Genomic DNA, 20,918 nt, shown 5'->3' with positions numbered 1-20,918 from the left:
CTTAAATACCCTCTGGGTATAGCTTATAACCTTTGCCTAATCTCTTAGGATTGTTTCAACCCCAAAGGCCTTGTTATATGATATTTAGACTATTTTGAATGGAATAGCTATCTCAAAATTTCTGTTAAATTAATTTAACAAAATAATCAAATAATTAAATTTACAATTATTAAAACAAATTTACAATTATTAAATATAGACTGTCTTCTTCCTCTTCTGAATCTCTTGTCATAAAAGGAGTTAAAAAAGGTTTGGAATCTATCAGGATGTATCTTAAAAAGATACATGTCGGGACAAAACGACGTGTGTTTGTTTGTGAGGGTGGGGGGGGGGTTAGCTGCCCTCTTATCACTTTGACTCTTAAAAAGAAGACTAGGGAGTCTGGTTACCAATCCAATGAGCCCCCTCCGAAGTTTATATAACCATGCTTTCTATAAAAATCTTATATGTCCTCAGGGCATAACTTACAACCCTTACCCTGAAGGCTGGGGGTTTTTTTATCCTCAAATTTCCAGGCCATCCTGATACGCTGAACAAAATGGCTATCTCAAAAGTTTGATTGGGAGTGTTTGGGGAAAGAATGGGCGCAGGGGAGGGGCATTTGCCCTTTCATCACATTCAACTAATAAAGAAGGTACTAGTCTTCACAATTATCAAATGAGCCCTTTTTGAACCTTCTACGACAAAAACTTTCTATGTAAACCTTATATGCCCCAAGGGCATAACTTACGACCCTTGTCCTGAGGGCTATGTGGGGAGGGTTGTCATCCTCAAAGACATAATTTCCAGACTTTTCAATATGTTGAACAAAATGGCCGAGTCAAAATGTTGATCGGAAATGTTTGGGGAAATGATTGGCATGGGTGGTGTAGAATTCCCCCTCAAAATACTTTCAACTATTAAAAAGGGCAATAGTCCTTTCAATTTCCAATCGACTGAGCCCTTTTTGAAATTTTTACGACAACGCTTTCTATAAGAAACATTATATGCCCCCAGGGCATAACTTGAAACCTTTGCCCCGGGGGCTCTGGGGGGGGGGGGGGTTGTCATCCTCAAATATATAATATCAAGAACTTTCAACTATGTTTAACAAAATGGCTATCTCAAAAGTTTTATTGGATGCGATTGGAAAATAGTGGGCGTGAGAGGGGGGAGCTGGGTTGCCCTTCAAACACTTTCGACTAATAAAAAGAGCACTAGCCCTTTCAAGTTCCAATCAAATTAGCCCTTTTTGAAGTTTCTACAACATCCTTTTCTATAAAAACCTTATATGCCCCCAGGGCATAACTGACAACCCTTGTCCTGAGGGTTTTGGGGGTTTGTCATTCTGAAAGATCTAATTTCCAAAACTTTCAACTACATTGAACAAAATGGCTATCAAAAAAATTTATTGGATGTGTTTCGGGAAAAAGTGGGCGTGAGAGGGGTGTGGGGGGGGGTAGTTGCCCTACAATTTCTTTCGACTATTAAAAAGGGCACTAGCCCTTTGAATTTCTAATTGAATGAGCCGTTTTTCAAGTTTCTACGACATCCCTTTCTATAAAAATCCCTTTCTATAAAAATCCTTTCTATAAATATCCCTTTCTTATATGTCCCCAGGTCATAACTGACAACCCTTGCCCTGAGGGCTGTGGGGGGTTTTCATCCTCAAAGACCTAATTTTCAAAACTTTCAACTACGTTGAACAAACTAGCTATCTAAAAAATCTTTATTGGATGTGTTTGGGGGAAAGGTGGACATGAAAAGGGGGTTAGTTGCCCTCCACTCACTTTCGACTATTAAAAAGTGCACTAGCACTTTGAATTTCCGATCGAATGAGCCCTTTCAAGTTTCTACGACAAAGCTTTCAATAAAACCGTATATGCCCCCCGGGCGTAACTTTTAACCCTTGCCCTGAAGACTGTGGGGGGAGTGTCCTTCTCAAAGACATAATTTCCAGAACTTCGATCTGTGTTGAGCAAAATGGCTATCTAAATATGTTGATTGGATCTTTTTAGGGAAATATAGGGCTTGGAAGAGGTGTTAGTTGCTTTCCAATCACTTTCGACTATTAAAAAGGACACTAGACCTTATATGCCCTCAGGGCATAACTTACAACCCTTGCCCTGACGGCTGTGGGGGGTGTCATCGTAAAAGACCAAATTTCCAGAACTATCAACAACGTTGTACAAAATGGCTATCTAAAAATTTTGATTGGATGTGTTTGGGGAAAAGGTGGGCGTGAGAGGGGGTGTTAGTTGTCCTCCAATCATCTTCGACTATTAAAAAGGTACTAGCCCTTTGAATTTCCAATTCCATAAGCCCTTTTTCAAGTTTCTGCGACAAAGCTTTCAATGGAAACTTTATATGCCCCGAAGGCATAACTTACAACCTTAGCCCTGAGGGCTCTGGGGGGAGTGTCATCCTTAAAGACCTACTTTCCAGAAATTTCAACTATGTTGATCAAAATGGCTATCTCAAAATTTTGATTGGATGTGTTTGAGGAAATGAGTGGCGTGAGAGGGGGGTTAGTTACCCTCCAATTACTTTCGACTATTAAAAAGGGCAAATTTTGAAGTTTCTACGGCAAAACTTTCTATAAATTCTTATATTCCCCCAGGGCATAACTTACAACGCTTGCCCTGAGGGTTCTGAGGGCATAACTTACAACGATAGCCCTTAGGGTGGGGGAGAGGGGGGTTCTCATCCTCAAAGACTTCATTTTCAGAACTTTCAACTATGTTCAACAAAATGGATATCCTAAAATTTTTATTGTATGTGTTTGGGGAAATGTTGGGCGTCAGAGTCGGGATAGTCACCCTCCAATCACTGGGGAAATAGTGGGCTTGGAAGAGGTGTTAGTTGCCTTCCAATCACTTACGACTATTAAAAAGGGCACTAGCCCTTTCAGTTTCCAATTGAATGAGCGCCTTTTGAAGTTTTTACGACAACGCTATCCATACAAGCCTTATATACCGCCAGGGCATAACTGAAAACATTTGCCCTGGGGGATCTGGGGGGGTTGTCATCCTCAAAGACATAATTTCCAGAAAGTTCAACTACGTCGAACAAAATGGCTATCTCAAAACTTTGATTGGATGTGTTTGGGAAAAGGGTGGGCTTTAGAGGGGGTTAGTTGCTCTTCAAACACTTTCGACTATTAAAAAGGGCACTAGCTTTTTCAATTTACAATCGAATGAGCCCTTTTTGAAGTTTTTACAACATCCCTTTCTTTAAAAACCTTATATACCCCCAGGGTACAACTCACAACCCTTGCCGCGAGGGCTGAGGGGGGGGGTCATCTTCAAAGACATAAAGTCAACTAAAATATATATAAAAATTGTTATTGGACGTTTTTGTGGAAAGGTGGGCGTCAGAGGGGGGTTAGTTGCCCTCCAATCACTGTCGACTATTAAAAAGGGCACCAGCCCTTTGAATTTCCTATCAAATGAGCCCTTTTTGAAGCTTCTATGACAAAATTTTCTATAAAAACCTTATATACCCCAAGAGCATAACTTAGAACCCTTTCCCTGAGGGCTCTGAGGGGGTCCTCAAAGACCTAATTTCTAGAACTTTCAACTACATTGAAGAAAAATAGATATCTCAATATTTTGGTTGGATGTGATTGGGGAAATGGTGGGCATGAGATGGGGGTTAGTTGCCCTTCAATTACTTTCGACTACTAAAAAGGGCGCTAGCCCTTTCAATTTTTAATCGAATGAGCCCTTTTTGAAATTTCTACAACATCGCTTTCTTTAAAAACTTTATATGCCCCCAAGGCATAATTGACAACCCTTGCCCTGAGGGCTGTGGGGGGGGGGTCGTCATCCTCAAGGATATAATTTCCAGAACTTTCAACTATGTTGAAAAAATGGCTACAACAAAATTTTTATTGTATATGTTTGGGGAAATAGTGGGCATGAGAGGGGTTTAGTTGCCCTCCGAATATTTTCAACTATTAAAAAGGACACTAATGAACACTAAAAAGGAGCCATTTCAATTTCCAATTGAATGAGCCCTTTTTGAAGTTTCTACGACAGCGATTTTTATAAGAATCTTATATGCCTCCAGGGCATAAGTTAAAACCCTTGCCCTGAGGGCTGTGGGGGGAGGGTGTGTTATCCTTAAAGACCTAATTTCAAAACTTTCAACAATGTTCAAGAAAATGGCTATCTCAAACTTTCTATTGGATGTGTTTGGGGAAATGGTGGGTGCGAGAGGGGGGTTAGTTGCCCTCCAATCACTTTCGTTTATTAAAAAGAGCACTAACCCTTTGAATTTCCAATAATGAGCCCTTTTTCAAGTTTTTACGACAAAGCTTCCAATAAAAAATCTTATATGCCCCCAGGGCATAACTCATAACTCTTGCCCTGAAAACTGTGGGGGGAGTGTCATGCTCATAGATATAATTTCCAGAACTTTAAACTGCGTTGAACAAAATAGCCATCTCAAAATTTTGATTGCATGTGTTTGGGGAAATTGTGGGCGTGTAAGGGTCGTTAGTTGCCTTCCAATTACTTTCGACTATTAAAAAGGGCACTAGTCATTCCAATGTCAGATCGAATGAGCCGTTTTCGAAGTTTCTAGGACAACTCCTTCGATACGAAGTGCCCTGGTCTAAACCTCCCCCCCCCCAAAAAAAAAAGCAATACATTGTGCTAACATTGTTCTTTACTTAGGCAGCGCTGCCTGTGAAACCCTCAGAAATTTCCCTCAGAGTGGTATTGAATTATATTTGTTTACACTTGTTTTAGTTTATTGTTTTTATTTTTGTGAACAATTCCTGATATCAAAATGGCCAAACATAAAAAAGAGAAAAAACGTAAGAGTGTAGGGGCACAGAAAGTAAATTAGACCCGGGAAAAAAGAAAAACATAATAGTTTTTGAGGAGATCGCTGCTAGACCATCTTTAAGACAGGAAGAGGAATGATTAACGTATCGAACAATTTTGAAAAGAAAAAGCTAAAAAAGAAGAAATAAAATAGAAATGATTCAATGCAACAATTTCTGAGGTAGCCGGTATATCACGAGTATCAACAAACACTCTTCGTAGCAAATTTTTTTTTTTTTTTTTTTTTTTTTTTTTTTTAATCCACCTCCTCTCCTCTCAGTGGTACTAACTTCATTATTTCTGAAACTAATAACTAAATTTATGTACCACCTACACTAAAAAAAAAATAAAAAAAAAAAACCTAGAAATTTTTTTAACTTTACATAATCATAACAATTAAACTATAAATTTGAGCAGTTAATACTTTACAGATTTCATTTGGGGGCATTCTAAAACCAATTAACAAACATTGATACAACCTCTGCCTAGCCGCTTTGCAGGGTACCTTTCCGGTATAGGGAAGCCCTCCTCTTGCGGCACCAACTAACCAAACTCAAGAAAATACATTATTTTGCCTCCAAAATCTCTCAGTATAACTTATAATCCCATCCTCCCAAATTCCTCTCTCTTACCTCAAAAACGCCCAAATAAAAAACTTTGTCTGAACATCATCTTACAGAAACATACCCTCAACACTTAGACAAAGTTATTTGGTTTAACTGGTCAATTTATGTTATAATGAAAAGTGTGGGTTTTTTCTTCTCTCTGGTTTTTTCTCTGATCACCAAGAGCATGTATTGCAATTTTTTTTTTCTTCATTTGGGTCAGTTCATTATATTGAAATACAATTACAATAATTGTTTAAGCCAACATTTTTGTTAACAACTTTGGTTAATGATACACAAAAATTCATCCAAATTAAGGCATTTTCTCTTGTAAAACCATTAAGTTTATGAAGTTCAGCCAAAAAAAGAAGAGACTGCAAAAATATTCAACAAAAAATAGGAACACAGCAAATCCAAAACATTGGTTTCTTTTCTACGAAATTGGGAATTTTCTTTAATTTGAAAAAATTAGTGCGCAACGACTTAGTATCCCGCTAGTACGTTTTTTTTCAGGTGCAGACTTATTTCAAAAGCTTCAGTTCTCAAATAATTTTCAAGGCAGAGAAAAGGAAATGAAACAATTGTTCAAAATATGAATTTTTCGCCTTCAAATTACAGAAAAGGCCTATAAAAAGTTTTCTGCATACAATGTTCTAAGCAACCAAAAAACTTAACATAGAATTTTAACAGTTTCTCCACATCTAGGACAGGAATAGACACTGAGCTTTTATCTCACCTTCAACAAAAATAAGCTAAAAAACAATTTTCAAAATAAGTTTAATCTGCTTTTCAACACTTGTTTTTCTGTGAGCCTCTCTGCCTCTTCCTAAAGTATATTTCACTTGGCAGGCCTAGGATTATTTTTTTTTATCTTGCTCCTCAAATTTTCTTGGGATATTGCCTGTTAAAACATAAAGTCGCAAAAAAAAGGAATAAAACGGAGACAATTAACAGCCAGTGAAAAAATTGAAAAATTATGCAAATGTTTCCACTTCACCGTTCTTAGTGCATAATAAAACTGAAAAAAAGTATATAAGAAAAAACAAACCTTAATACAAAGCACAAAGTTGGATGACCCTTTCTCAGTAACTGTGAAAGGGTAAATGAATAAAAAACACAATTCTAAATGGCATTTCACAATTTTATTTTACGTAACGCACTCTTGAAGGCTAATCGCTTTTCAGGTAGATTATTATCAGAGATTCTATTTGATTGTACAACATAATTTTGTGGATCGATGTAAAAACGATCCGAATTAATAATTTCATCATGAATGTCACTTAGAAAAGTTTCTCCAGTGTCTGTAATGAGAACTACCTTTCGGTGAATGGGCTTTTTTGTCTCAACTGCCTCCCTGAAAACTTGCGTGAGACCTTTAACGTGGGCAACAATGGAGGTTTCGTTAAACAAAATGAAATGGCGTGGATTGTCATGCACATGTTGAGCCGAGGCGGAATCAAAAACCTCAGGTCTTTGGCGTAGCCCCATGGCCTTGTCAATTTTGGACCTATGTTCAGATTACCTCTCTCCCAATTGCTGTTGGGTTCTACCAACATAAAACAGCGATAAGAACATTGAATTCTATAAACATCACTGGCCAGAATGGGGCTGGTTTTATCTTTGCCGCTGTTGAAAAAACTCTGTATAGTATTTGAATTTTTAAAGGTTATATTAAGTTTATGTTTTTTAAGGATTCTTTTCAGTTTGTCACTCAATTTTGGAATGTAGGGTAGAACAGTGAAAAAAAATTCTTATCATCCACCAATGGGACGATATTTGTTGGGGTTTGTGGAGTTAATGCATTCTTTTCTGCCTTTTTCTGTCTTTTGCCTATAATGGTTTCAAGTATTTTTATGGGGTAGCCATTGCAGAATAAAATTTTCTTAATATAGCTCAAATCTCAGATTATGTGAGGCTTCAAACATATTCTTATTACTCGGTCAACCAAAGAAATAACAACTCCTCTTTTTTATGCCCAGGAGAGTGGTTGGAGGAAAAATGCAAATACCTATCGTTTTGCCTAGGCTTTTTTTAAATAGAAAATTCGAGGCTAAGAGACTTATTGAAAATTAAGACATCTAGAAAAGGAAGTTTGTGGTTATGTTCTAATTCTAAGGTGAACTGAAGGTTAGAGTCCAAAGTGTTTAGATGAGTCAAGAAGGAATTAAGTGACTCTCCTCCATGCTCCCACACAGAAATAACATCATCCACAAACCGATCCCAGAACCGGTGTTTCGGAGGAAAATTTTTCAAAGCAGAGGTTTCATTGCATTCCATATAAAATATGCCAAAAACGGTGAAAGACTTGTACCCATCGGTAGACCCATGATTTGGGTGAAAAATTGATTATTATATCGGAAATATGAGGAGGAACTATTGCAAAGACGGATGAGACGAATAATAGTATCTATATTCAGTGTTTTGTAGTCGATTTGATCAATATTATCTTCTAATTTCCTTTGAAGAGCCAGTTCACATTTTTTAGTAACGCAAGATGTATACATAGAAATGGCATTGAAACTGGCGAAAATCGTATCTTTTTTATATCAAGGTCTTTTAAATTTTCAACAAGATGAACTGAATTTTTAATGTATGAAGTTTACGTTTGCATAAGGGGGCGAAAAAGTGTTGACAGCCATTTTCCCAGTCTGGCAGTCAGAGAGCTATAAGAAGCCACAATTTGGCGTAGAGTAACTCCATCTTTGAGGATTTTTGGGCGACCGTAAAATTTGGGAGCGGAACAACCTTTAGAATAAAATAATTTATACATTTATGGAGTAGTAAGTCTTTCAGTTTTCAAAATTTCTTGCTCCTTTCGTACTACAAGGATGAACTTATCGGTGGGGCCTGAATCTATGGGAATACCCCATAGGGAGTTGGGCGACAGGTTTGCTACCTGACTCAGTAAAAAAGTCCCGGCAAAAGAAAAGTTGACAATAGCTTCTTATGAATTATCTTATTTCCTGATTATAAGGTAAGCACGCCCTTGGGCACGACTCTTGAAAGCAGAGCAACCTAAGAAAATTGCCTTTTGGAATGTAAGAATTATGAACCAGCTATCAGAAACTGAACAAGATATCAGAGAGATGAAAAACTACAATATAGAAATGTAGGTCCTAAGTGAAATTTGGCAAAAAGGTGTAAACCAAAAGAGCCTAGAAGAGAGAAAAGTGCTGTTTCACAGGAGCAATGACACCCATCATACGGCAGGGATAGGAATATCGATTTTCCCTGATGCTCATCCAGCGGTTCTCAAATGGACATCTGTGAATGATGGGAATATGCTGGCTTGATTCACAACAGAGCACGTCAAGTTCTCGGAAATTCTCGGTGATTCTGTCTTATGTGATTCTCGTTGATTCAGTGATTCTGTCTTATTTGTCTATAAATGATGTGGATGAAGATATCAAGGAGAATTTTTACGAAACATTACAAGTTGTCACAAAAGACATCCCTAAGCATGATGTCTGTTCTTAGTGGCTTAGACCCAACAGTGCGTTTGATTTATCGGTCTGCATGGACTTGGTAACAGAAATGAAAACAGCACATTAATAGTAGAATATGCACTAAGCAATGATCTTTTCATTACTGGAAATTTTTTTGAACACAAAGTATTGCTTAAATACACATGGATGTCACCCGATGGCTGAATTCTGAATTACAGAGACCACTGTTTGATCTCCCATGGATGGTGTTGAAGCTTTCTAAGTGTATGTGGATAAATAGGAGCTGGCTTCGGGTCCATTCAAACGCTTATGGCTGCTCACGTGCAGATCAAGCTTTGGGTTCGCTGAGTTCTATAATCAATTTGATATAGATAAACTGCTTTATAGTAGGGCTCACAGATAGGTCAGTGTAGGTCAGCAAAATAGGTTTGATCTCCCATGGATGGTGCTCAAGCTTTCTAAGTGTATGTGGATAAATAGGAGCTGGCTTCGGGTCCATTCAAACGCTTACGGATGCACACGTGCAGATCAAACTTTGGGTTCGCTGAGTTCTATAATGAATTTGATATAGATAAACTGCTTTATAGTAGGGCTCGCAGATAGGTTAGTGTAGGTCATCAAGATAGGTTTGATGCCCTGGTAGGATATTCCAGCAAACCCGGAAGCATTGAAAGGATGGGGGACACGTTTAAAAGTGTATATATTACGACTGCCAAAGAAATGTAGGGTTTCAAGCAGAAACCAAAAGAGAGATGGGGTCACTGACACCACGGGAAAGTTAATTGATGATGGTTTATTACCTAAACAGACCGTGCTGTCTGTTGCCACGTGACATCCACAATCAGCTACAAAACTACTCTAGAAGAAGAATTACAAAAAAATTAAAAAGAGTGCAAGGAAAGGATAAAAGACTTTTTCTTGAAAATAAAGCTGCTTTAGTAGAGGAAGCTGCTATACAGGTTGATTCTAAAACTATTTACCAAATTACTAATGTGATGTTTGAGAAACTGAGGTGCAGAATAACCCTGGTCAAAGCCATGACCTATCAGACAGTATCAGATCCCGATAAAACTGTTGAAAGGCGGGTTCTCTACTTTGAGAAATTATTAAATACACCATGCGACCAAGAAAACATATCTGATACTCCTTTTTCAATGATTGACATTAATAAATATCCGGCAAGCTGTACAAACATCATGTATGCATGAAAAAGTTAAATAACAAGCGAGCTCTTGGCATAGATGGAATTACAGCAGAAATGTTGAAGTATTCAGTAGGAACATGCCTCTCGGTATGGCTTACGTTTTGCACTAAGATAGTAATGTTATTAAAGTTTCCCATGAATGGACAAAGGGGATATCTATGAAAATATTCAAAAATAAAGACACAATGTTGTATGATAATTGGGGAGATATAAGCCTTATGCTTGAGTCATTCAAACTATTGGCTTCTATTATATTGCAATTGTTACGAGATGCACTAGATACGCATTTGTAAGAAGAGCAGCATGGCGTAGAACCAGTAGATCATGGCCTTATTTGAATTTCACACTTATAATGTTAATTGAAGGATCTAAAGACTGGATCAACAAGCTATGTCTACTATTTATTAACTTGAAAAAGGCATTTGAGTCAGTGACTGCAAATTCTTGTGGGGAGTCCTCGAATATCATTTGGCTTCCGAAAAAGTGATGACCATAATTATTGTCCTATATGAAGAGACTACGTGTTGCCTTAAGACCAAGTACAGCAATATTTTTTAAGATCATTTCAGTTATCTGTAAAGAATGTGTCCTTTCCTCATTGGTCTTTGTAAATTATAATGACTTTAAATTACGAAAAGCTCCGGATATGGCATAAAAATAAACAGATCTCTTAATTAGATTTAACAGATGACATAGTTCTTATAGATGTTCCAAAACAGAGGTTACAGAAGCTACTTGAAGCAATTATCGACAATGCAGATATCGTCGGACTAACTATCAATGTTGACAGATATAATAGTATGTTCGTCATAAGCTCATCGTTTGTTCTGCATTGCAAGAATAAGAATCAAGGAAGAGTCAGAGAGCTTAAATTTCTGAGTAGCTGAATTGATTTGATAGAGATATAATGACCGACAATAAATCCAGAATTTGCGAATCAACCTGACCTTTTAAGAGCCTAAAGCCCAGTTGGAGGAGCAGAAGCTATTCTCTGCGACTAAAGCTACGTATCTTCAGTAATAATGTGCTATTCATACTCTTCTACACTATTCATACTGAATTGATTCGATTCAGATAAAATGACCGACAATAAATCCAGAATTTGTGAATCAACCTGAGCTTTTAAGAGCCTAAAGCCCATTTGGAGGAGCAGAAGCCATTCTCTGCGACTAAAGCTACGTCTCTTCAGTAATAATGTGCTATTAATACTCCTCTACACTATTCATACTCCTCTACATTGGAAATTCTTGAAGATAGATATGTTACCGGAATAACGTAGACGGAGAGTAAGAGTGCTTAGAAAATTCTCATAAACCCTGTGCAAACAACCACAAATGACACTGTATGTTGTTCATCTATAAACCATTGGTTTAAACTACACCGAAAGCCTGTACTATTTAAAAAGTGACCATCTTAACAAGGCAAGTACGCAAACATTATTTTTTTCGAAGAAATAACACTAGAAAAATAAAACCTTACTTGATAATTTGTATTACAAGTCCTCAGAATTGGAAAAATCAGGGGTTTGGGGGGGGGCCTAGTACAATCTTCCTGTATGTGTCCCTGATCCTATTATTATATTTACATGCTGAAAATATAACTAGAATCTAACTAGGTCAGTTGTTCAAGAGTGCCAAATAAGCCTTTCGCACTAATAGGAAAAGTCAAAAAACACAAGATTTATGGGGGAGTACGACTCTGATGACAAACACAGTATCCTCAGAATAAGAAAAGTATCTCAAAACCAGTTATACAAACATTCATTCAAGGACCAAGGCCAATAATTTTTTTTTTTTATTTCTTTAAGGACATCTTAGGTCTAGCCATACCTGAAAATGGCAGTCTTAGAAAATGTTCCTTTGTAGCTATTAAAAATCCAAACATATACAAATATATTCTCGAATACGATTGAACCTCCAAAGGAAAGCCAAACCTTCTTAAACCGTTTCTTCCCAAATGTTTTTAAACTGTTTTTGCTGATGTTTTACCGCATTTTATTTGGCTCCCTCTGAAACAAGGAACTGCATAACAGCATAGAAGTTTTTTTGTTTTTTATTTTTTGTTCTTATTTTTAAAAGACATCAGGTTGGTTAAGTTTACGCTTAATCTCAAACAGCCATATTTCATTTTCACTGTTTCTGGCGCTTATAATATATAATCTACAATATGGCAGACCCATACAATCTGGATTGAGGCTCATGTCTGACAGACCCATTGACTTCACAACCCAAAAAATAACTAAATATGGGTTGGAGGAACCAAAGATAGATTTGGGTTCCCACCTTAAACTACGAGTAAATTTATATCATATACTTATCCACCTATCGAACTCCGTCTTCCCCTGATATATCCTCCAGCTAAACATTTAACTAAATAAAACACATCCAGCTGGTATTGACGCCTTACTTGACATTCTTGTATCAGATGTTTCATTGTTTCCACGGCCATTTTACATTTTTGGTGAAAAGGGGAATCAGCTCTCCCGATTCGGGTAAAGTACTTCCCAAATGTTCAATTTCTATTTTTATAACTTAACAGTATTTTTACAGAAAAAGACATAGGTAAGATTTATGTCGTTACCGGTAAGATCTTTACAAAAAGCTGAATGATCTTAAAGGTTAATTTTATTTATTTGGAATCTAATATCAATTAGTATTTATTTTGTCGCACAATGTTACAGCAAGACGAATATACAGATTTCAAAAGTTTTAATAATTAAGATTTGCTGAAAGCTCCACCCATTATTGAATTTTGCGATTTTATGATAGGGAGTTTCAAAGTGGCAAAAACATTCATTTGTGCATTCGATATCCTAGCATCTCAAAATTACTCTAATACTCTTCAAGAAACTATACACTGTTTAAAGCTAAACAATCACCTCACCAAGCTGATTTTCTTTACAATTTCGCAGAACGTGTTAGTTTGTAGTTTCTGTATGAAAACAGTGCTGGTAATTTGAATAGACCAGATGCCCCATAACTGTGGGGACCAGAGAGGATCTTACGGTGTGTTTTAGCATAAAATGAGGCTTTACTATATTCTGAGCTCGAGGTGAAATGGGAGTGGTTAACTAATTCAGAAAAGCCCCTTTTGACGTCAAAAAATGTTACTTTTAATTTTCTTCAGATATTGATGAATGTGCTGAAAACATCTGTGGCCCAACGATGGTTTGTCAAAACACCCCTGGAAGCTATTTATGCTACTGTGAAGAAGGCTATATGATATCTATCGATGGAACTAGTTGCCAAGGTATGCTTAGAGTAGTCTTTTTAAAATCCTGAGTAGTTTTCAGTTGTCAGTTATAAAAGTTGTTTCAGTTTTTGGTGATCGAGTCCTGGTGTCGGTGGTTATTTGGTTTGAAACGAGCGTAAATGTTGTTTCTCTGTAACCCAGAGTCGACCCATATTTAACTGGGTATCTCAAGAAATCTGGGAAGGGGGAACACGGGAGCGCCGGAAAATTTTTTCCCTAATTATGCATTGTACCTCCGGCCAAAGTCAGAAAATCAGGAGATCATCAGGAGAAATCAGGAGAAAATCAGGAGGTACCTGTGCAACGCAGACCGTTGTCAGCATGCAAGGAGTTTCTTTTTCTTAGGAGTTACAACAAAATTCTGAACTAGTGCAGAAACAAATCTGTATTTGTTAATCGTGACATCAAAATCGTGACATCGATTCACAGCCAAAAGGTCTAAGCAATGCAGGCGATGAAACTCGATTTTCAGAGAGATTAGACTTTTCTTAACTTGGTGCAAGTGCAGGCACTCTTGTTGCCTATTACTAGAATTTTAGGGCTTGGCAGCCGGTCGATCCAAATTTGGGATTGACCAAAAATATATTAATGGCAGCGTTGTGGCGGCAACACTAATTAAAATATAATGTAAATATACTAAAAAGCGTCCTAATTCCCAGTGGCGTCTTAGGGGAGGAGGGTATTAAAGGGGGTTAATTCTCCCCCTCCCCAATAATTTTGGGAGATAAGTAACTTCAGTTACGTAATAAGTAACCTTAAAACTGTTGCTCGTTTTAAGTTTCAATTTTGTTCTTTACTTCGAACAGATAGTTTTTTTGTAATTAAACCCCGTCCATTTATAATATGAAAAAAAGCGCGAAAAACAGGAATCCATTACACTTCCTAATATGTTCTGCATTAATATCTATGCAAATATACCTTCTTTGAAAACTATTCATCACGTAAATAGGCAAGCCTAGTTAATTGCAATATTGCAAAAATGTACGATACTATTATATTCCTGTTTCGCCAAGCTCACTCTGGTCAAATTTTTTATCCTGATATCTAAAGTTCTTTTACTTCCCAAAATCTATCAGTTTAACATTACATTTTTTTGGCTTTAAAACTTTCAAAAGCGGATATGAGTACACCCTCTGCAACTAGAAGCAGGACAGAAATGGAATCATTGAAGAAAAGAAGGTAGTTAGAGTGAACATAATTTCCTTAATAAAAAAGAAATCATTGGAAACCTAGTGATTTTTATAAAAACGTTCATATTATAGCTAGATAGGTAAATTCAATTGTAGTTTGGTCATGGAAGTTGTTAGAAAGGGGGATCTGCTCCAGGAATCATTTAACTTTTTTTAATTTTTACTTCCAATATTTAATGAAACTCCGATACGGCTCAAAGTTATCTTATTGTTAACTGAAGCGCCATATAAGCGCTGATAAAGTCCTATTCCTTACGTTATGGATTTACATACCAACCCATAAATGTAGACCTGTCTCTATGTACTTTGCTGACTTCTCGCTATTTTTTTTTCTTTAAAACAGCTTTAAATTTTTCTTGTAAATATTTCTTTTAAACAGGTCCAAAAAAAGAATTGATATAAATGTACTAAGGATTATTACAATAATTTTGCATTTCACGGAACGCCAGAGCTACTCAAGGGATGTTTATTTCTGCATCAGTATGCTTTATGAAATATCTGCTACAAGTAGAATAAGCTGAATTTGAACAATTTATGCATATTTTTCTCACAGTTTAGATATTTTGTGTGCACATAAAAACGATACCAACACAGACTCTACTTCTATTGTTGCCAGTTTGAATATGTAGCACTAGGAGACCAAACTTCTCTTGGTGAAGGGACTTTAGACGTTAGACAAATGATATTCTGTGTAACCCCCCTCCCCCCCCCCCGCAAGTTTATACCTGCATAGACTTAGGGCAGGTACATGCCACCTTTACTTTTTTTCATTGGGTGTACATTAGCCATTATAAAATAATTTCCTAAGATATTTTTTCAGACATCTTTAAAGTGCATTTAAGCTTGTGTTTTTCACAAATTTTCCAACGCTCCTTTCACTTGGACGATTTTCCTTTTCCTGTTGACTCCCTCGGTGTAGATCCGCTCTTGCTCCTTCTTCAATTAAAATGCTGGAGTTACGCTCCTACTAATTTTAAAGTAATTTATATTGTCAGACAGCTGCCAAAAAGTAATTCGATTATTCAAATAATAGTTTTTTGTGAATCGCAGGCGGGAAACTGCACATAATGGCTTTAGGGTTCATAGGTCACACGCATTCAAAGTGTTTGAAATATTAGGAAATATTTAAAGAAAGTATATATTACATGGAATGGATTAAAGAGATCAGCTTCACATAGAGTAGGGTGGAGGGGGCCTTTGTGCAACTAGGCATTCAACAGCTTTCTACTGCCATGAATTTCAAATAGTGGTGGTTATCTGTGGGTATCTTAATTTGTTCAAATTAAATTAGTAAATAGGATTAATATTATAGATAGGAATGAATGTTTGAATCCCAACAACCATGATTGCCAGCAGCGCTGTTACAACCGAATAGGTACGTTTGGCTGTGGTTGCTATGAACAATGGACTCCGGATCAGGCGGATAATAAGAAGTGCAGACCAACTGGTAAGTAAAATAGGCCTATTAAAGCTAATTAATCTATTCTACAAATGGCTATCTTTATTTTCTTTGCATTCCAGTTACTTAATAAATTGAACTAGTGCTGTTTACACTATTTTCTAGGATATCTATTCTAATAAACAAAACATTGTTTTAAAAACTACAAAAACAGGGGTGTTACTACACAACACTTATCTAAACACTAATCTAGGATGTTTGAAAGAGGCCAAAGTTATACTGAGGCTTAGACTCCAATCCTAGCTCAAAACAGCCAATACCAATTATGACTATACGGTTATCTCCTTATAATGTCTCCCACTCTCACAGGCTAAAGCTTTGTATTATTTTTTTTATTGATAACCTACAGAAAAATTTTTAAAATTACTTAAAATTTTCATTGAACGATATTATCAATCACCACTTGAAGTCACGACTGGGGGAGGTGTGTCCCAAGGGTGGCGCGAACATGTATCTCTTGCATATACAATCTATCATATGCACTCTAACGTACATCTCTGACTTACTATTAACTTCAACTTTAAAAAAAAAATTAATCAAACAGTTAGCGGTAACGAACTGTAAGTAAGGAGCGCCCCGGCACAATAGTAGCCGAAACTCTAAAAACCATAATTTTGATACCAGTAGATAAATAAAAAGAATTGAATTTTTATGCTGATTTCAAATATATAAATTTCATTAAGTTTAGTCTTACCCATCAAAAGTTACGCGCCTGAGAAATTTACCTTATTTTCGAAATAATGGGAAAATACCCCTTAAAAGTCATAGAACTTTAATGAAAATCACACCATCAGATTCGGCATATAAGAGGACCCAATTACAGAAGTTTCAAGCCCCTATGTGCAAAAATATGGGATTTTATATTTTTTGCCAGAAGAAAGATCGTGGATGCGTGTTTATTTGTTTTTTTCCCAGGGGTGATCGTATTGATCCAGTAGTCCTAGAATATCGTGAGACAGTTCATCTGAACGGAAATTAAAACTTCTAGTGCTCTTTTTAAGTGACCAAAAGATTGGAGGGCAACTTGGCCCCTTCCCACGCTCATTTTATTCTTGAAGTCACCCAATCAAAATTTTGAGATAGCCATTTTATTCACCGTAGTCGAAAATCAGATAAATATGTCTTTCAGGATGACTTAATCCCCCACAGTTCCCGGGGGAAGGACTGCAGGTTATGAACTTTGCCAATTGTTTACATATTATATTGGTTAGTGAAAAGTATACAGACGTTTCAGGAAGAATTTTTTTGGCGGGGGAAAGGGTTGGAGGAGGGGGTTACGGAGTAGGATTTCTGCGTAGAGAATGGTTCCTTGGGGGAAGGGACATTTCTGAGAAGGGGGCACCGGATTTCCCAGAATTATTTAAAAACGATCAGAAATTAAATAGAAAAAACAAGTTTTTTTCAACTGAAAGTAAGGAAATTATTACGTATATTAGGGGGTTCCCCCCCTAGTCATTACTTCGCCGTTTACGCTAAGTTTTTATTAGTACTTTCAAAAGAGCTAACTATTCTAATTAACCAGCCATTGTGATTAAGGGGTTTGTGATCCGAACAAAATTCGAACTTTAGCGTGAAGAGTGAGGTCAGGTCGTCCCCGTCTGGGGTGGGAGGACGTCATAAAGAAAGATTTAAAGGAAATGGGAACTTCGTGGGCGGGTGTAAAAAGGGAGGCTTTGAATAGATTGGGGTGGAGGAGGATCGTGCGTAGCTGTGTTGGCCTCAGGCGGCTTGGTGCTGCGGTGAGTTGTTAGTAGCAGTAGCAGTAGTAAGGACTAGGGGTAAACTCCATAGAAGTTCGTTACGTAAGTTAATTCGCAAATTACGTCAGAACAAAATTTCGAAAAATCCATTTAGCCAACACAAGTAAAATTAATATGCAAATTTCATTCTAATTATTTATTTACGGTGAGCCAAAATCAAAGCTGCAATAATTCGAAAACGTTCAGAAATTAAATAAAAAAAAAATTTTTAAGCGAAAGTAAGGAGCGACATTAAAACTTAAAACGAACAGAAATTATTCCGTATATGAAAGGGGCTGTCCCCTCCTCAACGCCTTGCTCTTTACGCTAAAGTTTGACTCTGTCACACAACTTTATTTTTTAAAACAATAAAAAGCTTTAGCTTAGTGAGCAAGGCGTTGAGGAGGGGACAGCCCCTTTCAAATACTGAATAATTTCTGTTCGTTTTAAGTTTTAATGTCGCTCCTTACTTTCACTTAAAAAAACTTGTTTTTTCTTCTGACATTCAGAGCAGTCGTGGCCATTTTTACCAATACTATAGCTGCGTAGTTCCCAGCAATCAACGAACTGCTAACAAACTGCAATAGTTCCTGGTCTATGGCAGTGCAAGAAGACCAGGTATTCCTGTCTGGCTTGTTGTCTGAAAGTGCAGATGAATTATTTTTTCGTATATTAACTGGCTTTGTTCATTTAAGACGTAAAGACGTCCTCACGGTAAAAGGGAAAAAGAAAGGAATAAGCTTAGAGGTAAAATACAAAAGAACAGAAAGACGCTTATCTGATAAACAGGACAAGGGGTCTATCAAGTACTACTGAGAAAAAAGTCATGCTTATTACATTTACATGTTTAAAGTGTGCCCCCCCCCCTCCCTAATGAAACTTATATATATTTTCTCGTGTTTTTGAAAAAAATTCTGATAAATTTTCTCATTTTATCTTCTTTTTTGATTTGTTTTTGAATACCATTTCCACATCAGATTCTTGTTTCACCTAGCCTTTCCTTTAATGGCGCAATTGAAATGAATTACTGTCATGTACAACCAAAGTTTACAATCAAACAAGGAATTTTAGGGACTCTAGTGAGTTTAGAAGAAGTTTAATTAAACCCCTTTATGAGAAATATGATAAGAGTGAGTGTGGTAAGTACAGAACCATTAGCTTGGCTTCTATAGGAAGCAAATTACTTAGCATGATGTTTCACTTTAGACTCAGAGATATTTTAGATAAAGTTTTAAGAGAAGTGACAGCGTTGTCTTAGAAATGGGAGAGGATGTATTGACCAAATGTTCACTACTTAGACAAATGCATGAGATATCCTTGAATCCTCAGACGCCTTTAGTAACCAATTCTATAGATTATGAGCAGGCCTTTGATTCAACTGATTGAAGAGCCTTAGTGAAGGTCCTATCCTTGAATGGTATACCAGATAAACACATTAATTTATTAGTTCTTTGTAAGAGACTAATATTGCTGCAGTGACGGTAGGAAATGAGCTTAGTAGCTGGTTCCGTATTAAATCAGGAGTTAAGCATATTTACGTCCTATCCCTGTCTGAATCACTTTGATGAACTTTGTTCTAAACAGTACATGAAAGCAAATCGAAGAACACTGAATCAATTGGGGAAGTAAAACTTTCCTAGATATAAATTATGCTGAGTATTTAAGCATCCTAGATGAAAATTTTAACAAATTTGATAAATTTCAGAGGTTTCGAGTTCTGGTCGTAAGAATAGGTTTAAAAATCAATATTGAGAATACTAAGTCGTGAAGAATAGGAATAATCAAAGGTGAACAGGGGATGCTGGGTCAATATAAGATGGATCAAGCGGACAGGTTTACACACCTAGATAGTTAGGAATAATCAAAGGTGAACAGGGGATGCTGGGTCAATATAAGATGGATCAAGCGGACAGGTTTACTCACCTAGATAGTTAGGAATAATCAAAGGTGAACAGGGGATGCTGGGTCAATATAAGATGGATCAAGCGGACAGGTTTACTCACCTAGATAGTTAGGAATAATCAAAGGTGAACAGGGGATGCTGGATCAATATAAGATGGATCAAGCGGGCAGGTTTACTCACCTAGATAATATTATTAGCAAAGTTCGTGGGTGCAGTGAAGATGTTACATGTAGAATAGCCAAGAGCCAGGGTTTTTTTCAGAGTTGTAAAATTTTGGGAAAATATGAAAAAATTTCTGCAGATGCCCCAGTGATGAAAGTGGTCAAGTATGGTTTGAAGCATGGACGCCCCGAAATACAGAGGAGGATTTGCTAGATGTGTTCCAGAGAAATTGCATACGGATATCATTGGGTAGCAGAGTGACAGTAAGGTGTACAAAAAATGCTCTTTAATCCCACTTTTTGGGTCTATAATGAGAGAAAAGTCTAAATAGCTAAAATACGTTCTGCGAATGAAGGATGACATATTCCCACAGATAGTCGTCGTTGGCCAACCATCTAGGTCCAAATGAAAAGTGGTTCGTCCCGAAACGGGGTGGAAGGACGGGGTGGGAAGTTTTAAATAGGTTGAGATGAAGGACGAGTGTGCTTGGCTGTGTTGGCCTCAGACAGTTTTGTGCTGTAGTTATTTATTGATATTAGGACTAGTATGATAAACAGCTATGACCACATTCCTTTGGGTCAAAATAAAACAAAAGAAAAAACACACAAGTTAAACTTCCAAATTTCTAACTTTCCTCTTTTCGTCTTTCTGGCCTCTTGATATCGTCCTCCAGATTTTTGGGGCATTATGTTTGCTTGGGAAACGACATTGTTGTGATGATTCTCCACAATCGAAAGTGTATCCAGCAATGGGTCATTTGAACAATAAAGATTTATAACCACCGCGAAAATACTAGGGCTTGAAGAGATTATTCTGCAGAAAAGGCAGAAAATTATCGTGCTCTTATCTAGTGAGGGACATTTGGGCTTGGTGCTCTGTCTGATGGGGAATGCATACACTAAACGACTCACGAAATTGTAAAACGTTATAGGCTCTTAGTTATTTACTGATAAGACTCTTGTAGCAAGATTAAACAACAGACCCTTTTGCCCTTTCGAATTTGCATTTGAGAATAATGGAGATTGGGGCTAAGGTGTATGGGGTTGCAAAAGATATTAAGAGGGATTGGTTCCACTAGCCTCTTAACCTCCAACGGTGGAAATAGCTTTAGATCTGGGTCAGAACTACTTACACTCTTGACATAGTT

The 20,918-nt window shown here is 37.0% G+C and overlaps 1 protein-coding gene across 1 annotated transcript in view; it reads left to right on the top strand.

Annotated features, from left to right (window-relative positions):
* Window positions 1-20,918, top strand: part of LOC148939225 (uncharacterized) — a 329,493-nt gene that overhangs the window by 163,277 nt on the left and 145,298 nt on the right. The window contains exons 9-10 of the mRNA XM_089106790.1: window positions 13,193-13,315; window positions 15,821-15,955. Of these exons, the coding sequence (XP_088962916.1) occupies window positions 13,193-13,315; window positions 15,821-15,955 (258 nt within the window). The remainder of the gene's footprint in view (window positions 1-13,192; window positions 13,316-15,820; window positions 15,956-20,918) is intronic.

The sequence above is a fragment of the Artemia sp. Qi Xiang Cuo genome, chromosome 21, assembly GCF_049724085.1.
Source record: "Artemia sp. Qi Xiang Cuo chromosome 21, ASM4972408v1, whole genome shotgun sequence".
Classification (NCBI taxonomy): Eukaryota; Metazoa; Arthropoda; class Branchiopoda; order Anostraca; family Artemiidae; genus Artemia; species Artemia sp. Qi Xiang Cuo.
Note: the sequence above shows the minus strand (reverse complement) of the source record. Positions and strands in the feature narration are given on the sequence as shown.